General features: G+C 42.0%; 1 protein-coding gene across 1 annotated transcript in view; it reads left to right on the top strand.

Annotated features, from left to right (window-relative positions):
• TMEM178A (transmembrane protein 178A) overlaps positions 1-8,498 on the top strand; it is a 21,653-nt gene extending 13,155 nt beyond the window's left edge. The window contains exon 4 of the mRNA XM_010855561.1: positions 7,525-8,498. Within this exon, the coding sequence (XP_010853863.1) occupies positions 7,525-7,766 (242 nt within the window). The 3' untranslated portion in view covers positions 7,767-8,498. The remainder of the gene's footprint in view (positions 1-7,524) is intronic.
• Positions 8,499-9,483: the final 985 nt, after the last annotated feature.

The following is a 9,483-nucleotide window of genomic DNA, read 5'->3' as shown; positions in this document are numbered from 1 at the left end:
CTTTTGGGACAGCAGAGAAAGAAGAAACAGTCCAGGCCACCCCAGCCAAGTTCCAGGATGGGTAACACCCACATTAGGCAATCCATTGTTTTGCTTCAATACATTCAATTTTTGTTTTTTTAAAAGGCCTCCTCTTTAGATGTATTGACTTATCTAGGGTATCTATTGATTATTTCCTAAAACTATAGGTTCTTAATGCTATATCTGAAACTCTTGGCGCCAGGTGCACTTTGGAATTCAGGATTTTAAAAATATATATTTTTTAGATTTTTAGAAAGGTAATATAGTGCATGTATTCTGTATTATCTAACACCATAAGCAGGGTCTAAAATCAAATACATTAACATTTTTGCAGCCAAACATATGAATATTCACACTAGGCAAGATCAATAAGGACTGTCAATAGCCTTGTGTCACATCAGGCCAAGATTTGCTGGTCAATTACACTGTTGCAATCTCTCAGAAGACAATTGCATGCTTTCTGGGTTTAGTAGTTACAGCCTGTGGATCATGTATTTGACTTTTTCAAGAAGTGTCATCTGTCTCTGTTAGTCCTGCCCAGTCATTTAGTTAAGGCAACTTAGCAATCGCTCTTTGAGTAATCTGTGTGAAAAGTAGCATGAAGCTTTTTGTGTGTGTGTGGAATTGCAGAGACCAGAATGATGGGCAGGCCATCTTTTGAAGGAATGGGGGGAAAAAAAAATCAATGTTTATGCCTTTGGGTGTTGCAGCTACGTTATTTATCAAACAGGCTAACCAGGATGAAGCAACTTTCGCTCTCTTCTGCCTTTCAAGCACATCAAAGGAGGATGGTGAGAAGAGTGGGCCCAGTTACCCTAATTATACTGTACCAGCTGGCCATGGGCACTGAGAAGAGTTTAGGGAAGGAAATTAGGTTGATGATCTGAGATGCAGCATAAATTCACTTCTTTCCTGATCTGAAAATATCCCTTCCAGTCTTGTAATTCTGTGATTTCACCGTATCTTCTAATTAAGAATTTTGGCAGAAAACCTTTTAATATTTTATAAGAAAAGTAACTGCCTACAGGGCTCTTCAGAACCAGTAATTATTCACCCTTTTGATGATGCTACCAGCAATAGCCAGGACAGAGGCTTGGGACTTATAAACTCCTTTCCCTTGGCACCACTAGCTGGGCTGAAAAGTGTCAGTGGTTGCCCCAGGGAGCTCCTGGTTGGTCAGGAGAGAGGAGAAAATGAAGGAAAAGTCTAAGAGAAGAAGAAAGAGAGGTGACCTCTCTCCTCGTGGATTTTTAAAAAGGATCATTTGATTTAGAACTTTGAAATGCAAGGTTGGTACCTTATCTTTCCATGCCCTCATCCCGTATCTTGCATTAACTAAGTTGCTACTGACAAAAAGGCAACATTATCTGAAATAACTTGCTACCTAGATAAACCTTGCATGCTAAGTCGCTTCAGTTATGTCTGACTCTTTGTGACCCCATGGACTGTGACCCGCTAGGCTCCTCTGTCCATGGGATTTTTCCAGGCAAGAATACTGGAGTTGGTTGCCATTTCCTTTTCCAAGGTAAATCTTACAGAAGGCAGTTTGGAATGAATTGGTTCTTAGGTGTGTAGAACTCACTGCATTGCAGAACTCAGTTTTGTTCAGCAGGTTTTGCTGACTCCCATATCCTCTGTGCTGTTAGGCCCCATGTGGAACTGACAGGAAGTCTGGGGTGGGGAGGGGTCTCTACTCCTTTTCCCTGAGATGCGTGCTTGGAAGTGAATGGAAAGAACATTTGGGGTTCATGATCACATTAGTGTCAAGAAAATGATAGCTGTGACCATTAAGAACTCATTCAACTCAGCTACCTCTATGATAATCAGAACTGGGTCTGGAACCTAGGAGGGGCTTACAAATAATTCTTTTTTATTTTTTGGCTACGCTTCACAGCTTGTGGTAATTTAGTTCCCTGACCAGGGACCTGTGTCCTTGGCAGTGGGAGTGCAGAGTCCTAACCACTGGACCGCCAGGGAATTCCACTTATAAATAACTCTTGAGCAACTGAGTGAAAGTGAAAGAAAGTGAAAGTTGCTCAATCCTGTCGGACTCTTTGAGGCACCATGGACTATGCTGCTGCTGCTGCTAAGTTGCTTCAGTCGTGTCCGACTCTGTGCGACCCCAGAGATGGCAGCCCACCAGGCTCTCCCGTCCCTGGGATTCTTCAGGCAAGAACACTGGAGTGGGTTGCCATTTCCTTCTCCAATGCATGAAAGTGAAAAGTGAAAGTGAAGTTGTTCAGTCGTGTCTGACTCTTAGCGACCCTGTGGACTGCAGCCTACCAGGCTCCTCCTTCCGTGGGATTTTCCAGGCAAGAGTACTGGAGTGGGGTGCCATTGCCTTCTCCATAGTCCATGCAATTCTCCAGGCCAGAATACTGGAATGGGTAGCCTTTCCCTTCTCCAGGGGATCTTCCCAACCCAGGGATCGAACTGAGTAAATAACTCTTAAAATAGTAAAGTTTTGCTTAGGCCTCAAAGGTTCGTCTAGTCAAGGCTATGGTTTTTCCTGTGGTCATGTATGGATGTGAGAGTTGGACTGTGAAGAAGGCTGAGCGCCGAAGAATTGATGCTTTTGAACTGTGGTGTTGGAGAAGACTCTTGAGAGTCCCTTGGACTGCAAGGAGATCCAACCAGTCCATTCTGAAGGAGATCAGCCCTAGGATTTCTTTGGAAGGACTGATGTTAAAGCTGAAACTCCAGTACTTTGGCCACCTCATTCGAAGAGTTGACTCATTGGAAAAGACTCTGATGCTGGGAGGGATTGGGGGCAGGAGGAGAAGGGGATGACAGAGGATGAGATGGCTGGATGGCGTCACTGACTTGGTGGATGTGAGTCTGAGTGAACTCCGGGAGTTGGTGATGGACAGGGAGGCCTGGCGTGCTGCGATTCATGGGGTCGCAGAGTCGGACACGACTGAGTGACTGATCTGATCTGATCTGATAAAAGGGATAGAAATGTACTTCATACATTGAACACATGCACACAATGTTATGGGCTGGATTGTGTGGCCCGCCTCCCATTCATATGTTGAAGTTCTAACTCCTAGAACCTCAGAGTGTGATTGTATTTAGAGGCAGGGTCTTTAAAGAGGTAATTAAATCTAAATGAGGTCATTAGGGTGGGCCCTAATCCAAGGTGATTGGTGTCCTTATAAAAAAGAAGAAATTTGGACTCAAATAGTTATCAGGGGAAGGACGTGTGAATGCACAGGGAGAAGACCACCAGCTTTAAGCCAAGGAGAGAGACCTTGCAAGAAACTCACCCTTCTAGGACCTTGATCTCAGACTTCTAGCCTCCAGAACTGTGATAAAATAAATTTCTGTTATTTTAGCCATCCAGACTGCTGCTACTTTCTTAAGGCAACCCAGGCAACTAACACACATGAAGACTATAAGACATGTGTAGGGAAATAAAATAGAATTCAACAGGGTCAAAACTGACCAAGACTACTAATCTAGCTGCACCAAAAATGTTTTCGTCCTTTAAACACTTTTCCTTAGCGTCTTTGAAGTTAGAAGGGTTTTTCTTTCTTCTTCTTATATCTTGAATGGAGTAGGCCTCTTTTCCAAAAGCGGGTTTCAAGCACTGGAAACACTGCTTTGTCTCCTGTCCCTGCATTTCTTTGTAATAATCAGAAACAGTGCTGCCCAGCCCATGAATAAGAGCTGTGGCAGCTATGTGCGTGCAAACTTCCTTAGAGCTGTGAGGGTCCAGAAAGGGGAAATTCCTAGATATGCTCTTTGGCTCATCTTTACTTTTCTCTCACTCAGAACCACTTCAAGAGCATCTTGGAGGGAGAAAACAACGTCCCCAGAAGAGCAGCCTCTGGGGACAGTTGTGGGGAGGGGGAGGGGTAGAAATCAGGCATATTTATGGGCTCATGGAGTCTCTTCTACCCCATCCCAGCTGAGAGAGTAAAGGCAGAAGGAAATAAAGCAGGTTTTCATCAAGGTTTGGTGATGTCCTATTCCAGAAAGAACTTAAGTGGCACAGAGATGTGTATATTTCAAGATAAGATAAATAAAAATAAGAAATACAAATAAGACAAAGAAGCAGTCATGTTTGCGAGGCAAGATGGATCCAAGGGTGAGGTCAGTAGCCAAAAAGCATCCCATGAATTTGCCAGTTTTTGCTCCTGGGTGTGGGTACAAATGTATACATTTTAGGGGAGTTTCAGCTCTCTGGCAACTTGGTGGGGGGAAAAAAAAAACTATTATTAGTGATATCATTCACAGTGTCCATGAGGTAAGCACAAACTAAGTGCCCTGGGCATGACACTCAGGGCAGAGAGAGATTAAATCCTCAGGTTACAATCTTTTTCTATTCAGTATGAGCTGGTGTTGTTACGCTGAAATTCATTTCACTCAATAGATGACCAGCCCAAGTTTCGATGCATGAAGCAGGGTACTTAAAGCTGGTGCATTGGGACAACCCAGAAAGATGGGATGGGGAGGGAGGCGGGAGGGGGGCTCAGGATGGGGAGTGGGGGACACATGTACACCCGTGGCTAATTCATGTCAATGTATGGCAAAAACCATCACGATATTGTATTATGTGCATTTTCTAATTGTTGTACAATCATTGTTTATATAATAAAATGAGGAGAAACCAAGGAAAAAAAAATTCATTTCACTCAAAGCAGTTTTGGGTGTTGGCAGGGGAGAGATGCCAATAAAATCTAAGTTTAGTATAAAATCAAAAGGAGTACGTGCAGAAAGAAAATCGATTTTTATTTAGCTGTATAATACTGAGTACTAGATTCACTAGGAAATTTTGGGAAATGGCCTGGCTCTATGCTATATTGTGGAATAATACAGTCTCTGAAAATTGGCACAGGGAGGGACTTCAGGAACCAAGCCCTCATTTTCTTTCCTAGACGAAACTCAGAGAGGTTAGGTAATTTCAAGGTCACACAGTGATTAGTAGCAGAGCTGGGGACCAGAATACATATTATTTGCATCCCAGCCCAATGCATTTGAACATCAAAGGCTGCTTAAAAGTCTTAGTTTGAACTCATACTTTCTGAGGTCATTAAAAATATGTTACTTGTAAAAAGCTTCACTTTCAAGCACTCAGCTGTGTGCAGACAGATAAATGCAGATTAGAGTTGGTTCTCCTGTGAGCAGGTTACTGTTCTATTTTTAGTATTTTACCTGTTGATACTCTAGAGATCAAATTCTTCTGCCTATTGTTCTATTACCAGCACTCATTAGACTGGCCTTGTTACATATAAAACATTGTCTTTGTTTTGCTGCCAGTGAAAACATTCATGTAGATGCAAGAACATTTGCTCTTTACATGGTTTGAAAAAAAGCAGAGTAGTATTCTGGTTTTAACTGGACCAATCCTTTATGAAAGACTTAGTTCCATCATGATCTTTCTTTAGAGAACTGAAAAAGCCAATGTGTTTACCATAATAATTTGGAGCAAGAAGTCAGAAAACAAGATTTTATAAAACATAATTGCTTTAGAGTCTAAAAATATAATTATGCCAAGAGTAGGAGATATCGAATCACCTCAGATCAAGTGTCCTTTTCATTTAAAACATTTCTAAATGCACATTTGGAAAAGGATTCAGGCAATGTATCCTTATGCGATTTAAGTGCAGACAAATTCTATCACTTAAAAATGTCATTAAGGGGAAAAAAGGAGGCATGAAGGTGATCTTTCTTTCCTCCTGGCTGCTGCCTGTTCTGAGTTTGTTTTCTTCTGGTGTTTCTGATCCCCAAAGCTCTATTAAAAAGGGATATAGCGGTCTGTTACTTTTCACCTTCTCTTTACAGTTCCAAACCTGTCTCCGAATCCTATGGAGATGCTGCAGAGATCCCTAAGGTTACCAAAGCAATTTTCCAGCAAATGGATACAACCTCCTTTGTACACAAGGATAAACCAAAATACTAAAAACAGATATGTAGGACTCAGAACAGAACGAAACATTCTGATACTTGACTGGCTTTTTGTATTTATGACCCACCTTCAGCTCGGCAACTGCCTTATTGCAATCCCATGCCTACCAAAAAGGAGCATCCTTGGGGTTCACTGTGGTGAAATAGAACCATCTACATCCATGAGTACTAAGAATCCTGTCTTTTGGGCTTTTGCAGCATTTTTATCAGAATGCTGATTTTAGTGTTCTGAAAGGACAATTGTATATAACATGTTGACATGAACAAATTAAATTGTTCATTTTCCTTCAGTTCAGTTCAGTTGCTCAGTCGTGTCCAACTCTTTGCGACCCCATAAATTGCAGCACGCCAGTCCTCCCTGTCCATCACCAACTCCCAGAGTTTACTCAAACTCACGTCCATCGAGTCAGTGATGCCATCCAGCCATCTCATCCTCTGTCGTCCCCTTCTCCTCCTGCCCCCAATCCCTCCCAGCATCAGAGTCTTTTCCAATGAGTCAACTCTTTGCATGAGGTGGCCAAAGTACTGGAGTTTCAGCTTTAGCATCATTCCTTCCAAAGAAATCCCTGGGCTGATCTCCTTTAGGGTGGACTTGTTGGATCTCCTTGCAGTCCAAGGGACTCTCATTTTCCTTAAGCCACCCAAATTACCTGCATTCTGAGCGGTTGAGTTATAGATCTCCTATATATGATGTCAGCTATTTTACATCAACTCCAGCTTCTTGGATTTAATTTATATTATTTAAAATTTTTGTATCCATTCATTAAAAAAAAAAGATTTTTGAAGCCCTAGAACGTGCCAAGCTCTGTGCCTTAAAAGAAACTTGTAAAAATTAATTTGAGATATTATTCACAGACAACCAGATACATTTCAAGGATAATGTTAATTGAAAAAGAAAGACTTGGTATGACTGCAGCTCTCTAAAAATGCATCAACTCAGGTATAGAACAAAGGGAAATGAGACTTGGGACTTCCCTGATGGTCCAGGGGTTAAGAATCTGCCTGCCAATGCAGGGGACACAGGTTCAATCCCTGGTCCAGGAAGATCCCACATTCCTCGAGCACCACATCTACCGATCTGGCACCCTAGAGCCCGATCACCACGACTAGGGAGTAGCCCTTGCTCACTGCAATCAGAGAAAGTGCGCACACAGCAAAGAAAATCCAGTGCAGCCAAAAATAAAATAAACAAAAATAATAAAAAGGAAATGAAAATGTTTGTATTAGGGTTGAGTGATTATAGAAGATTTTTTCCTTAAAAATAATCAAAATTTCTAAGTTTTTAAGAAGAAAAAAATTCATATATACATACCATTTAATTTAGATAATTCTGAATAATTCAAGTTACCAGAATTTCCTGTATCTTTTGTTTTTCACTCCTGTGTCTCCAGAACCTAGCATACAGTCTGGCACATAAAGGTTTTGCCAATGTTTGTTGAATGAAGTAATTCAAGTGAAAGAATTGTGGATCTTTTATTAATTTGGACTCATCATCTCATTTGTTGATCTGATGTTCACAAAGGCCTGTCTGGCATTTGCCTGTAGCCGGCAAAACAGTAACGGATCACTCTGCTCTCTTTGTATTATTTATAGGAATATTTTGCACCATCTCCCTCTGCACTTACGCTGCCAGCATCTCCTATGATTTGAACCGGCTCCCGAAGCTAATTTATAGCCTGCCTGATGATGTGGAACACGGCTACAGCTGGTCTATCTTTTGTGCCTGGTGCAGTTTAGGCTTTATTGTGGCAGCTGGAGGTCTCTGCATTGCTTACCCATTTATCAGCCGGACCAAGATTGCACATCTAAAGTCTGGCAGGGACTCCACGGTATGACTGTCCACACTCAAGTTCACTGCTTGGTGGCCCCGTCCACAGTGCGGACGACTCTTGAAGGGGACGGACCAGAGTTTGAGTCAGGATCCCAAGCACAAATACCGTCTTTTACATTCCAGTCTGTTGCCTGCCAGCCCCTTGTGGATGACTGATATCTAATCATGCAAAACCTCCATACTTTTCTAAGGACAAGACTACTGTGGATTCAAGTGCTTTAATGACTATTTATGCTTTGACTATGAGGAGTTAGGGAACAGTGCCATGGAACATTTCTCGGTTTAGAAAGAGAGGAAACTGCAATGGAAAAATTTGTACGATTGCCACTTATTTCAGAAAGTTTGTATATAACAATTACCCGAGAGTCATTTCTATTTGCAAAAGGATTCATAACAAAGCGAGTATAATTTTCTGGTTGTTGTACCATGCTTGTTAAATTTTCATGCTGCACCTTCAGAACTTGTCCTAATGGTGTCTTGTTGTGTCAGCTCCAAATATTTGTGCATTATTTGTTGATGTTTTTTGTTACAGGAAGATTCTTCTGTTGCCTTATTTATTTTTAATTGAAGTCTCTTCTCCTTCTTTATACTGGAATCGAAATCATAAGAGAAACAGACCAACCGTGGAAGAGTTACCCTGTAATACTATGCAGTATTGTTTGAAGTCCTGTCTGTTGTTCAACCTGTCTCTTTATGTTAACTGGATCTCTGCATTAAATGACTGCCTCCTTGTTAATCTGGGTGTGTTCTTCTGTCTTTCAGCCATGGCAGTAGGTCTCCCTAGCCATTTGGACAGGTGAGAACTCTTGTTTTTCACAGACTTGTTTCATTTCAGTGAGGTTGGTCATTTTTATTTATCTTTTGTGGCACCCACACATACGCTATTGACAAAAGATATCATTTTTCAAGCTTCTTTTAAAACCTCACTGAAGTATTTTGAGTTTTCTTCTCTCCCTCTTCCTCTCTGTGTGCGGTCTGCCTGGTATGTAGCCAGTGATAAGGATTTACAGTTTCTGGCCTTATCCTTGGACCTCCTAAGCCAATGGGTTTCAACCTTGGCTGCACAGCAGAATCACCTGCTTAATCATCTTCACTTGTACCTAAACTGTGCCCTGTCCCAGAGCAATTATCATAGAATATCTGCAGCTGGGCCTCGGCTTGAATAATTTTGGAAAAGAAACACCTCAGGTATGACGTGCAGCTGTGATAAAGAGTCACTGTACTGCGTCAGAGCTGTGGTTATCTCCTTAATACCTAACATTCATTTAGCACGTACTGTGTGCCAGTAACTGGACTGTTTTTTCCAGGTATAATTTCATTCAAATCCTCTCAAAAGCTCTATCAGGTAGTGTTAGGCAGCACCCTGCAAGCCTTGTGGATGACCAGCCTCAAGACGGAAGAAAGAGCCCAGAGACAGCGACAGAGAGACATCAGCAGTTTATTGGACATGAAATCTTACACATCTGAAGCAAAAAGGTCCTAGAGCAATACCCCTCAGTAGATGGCAGGCAGGCTATGGCAGTGGTCTTTGCTACCTGGGGGAGAAGGAGGCTACCATTTCTCAGGGAATTGATGTCAGATTGGCTCATTAGTTACCAGGGAAACAAGAAGCTGAGACACCTTCCCTCACAGACCCCGCCCCGCAGGTTAACAACTATCATGAGGGTGTATGTTTCCCTTTAATAAACTAGCAGGTGGAACCATTCTGGCCTAAGGGGCAG

This window comes from Bison bison, unplaced genomic scaffold (assembly GCF_000754665.1).
Source record: "Bison bison bison isolate TAMUID 2011002044 unplaced genomic scaffold, Bison_UMD1.0 scf7180017864366, whole genome shotgun sequence".
Taxonomy (NCBI): domain Eukaryota; kingdom Metazoa; phylum Chordata; class Mammalia; order Artiodactyla; family Bovidae; genus Bison; species Bison bison.
This window is presented reverse-complemented; position numbering and strand designations above follow the sequence as displayed.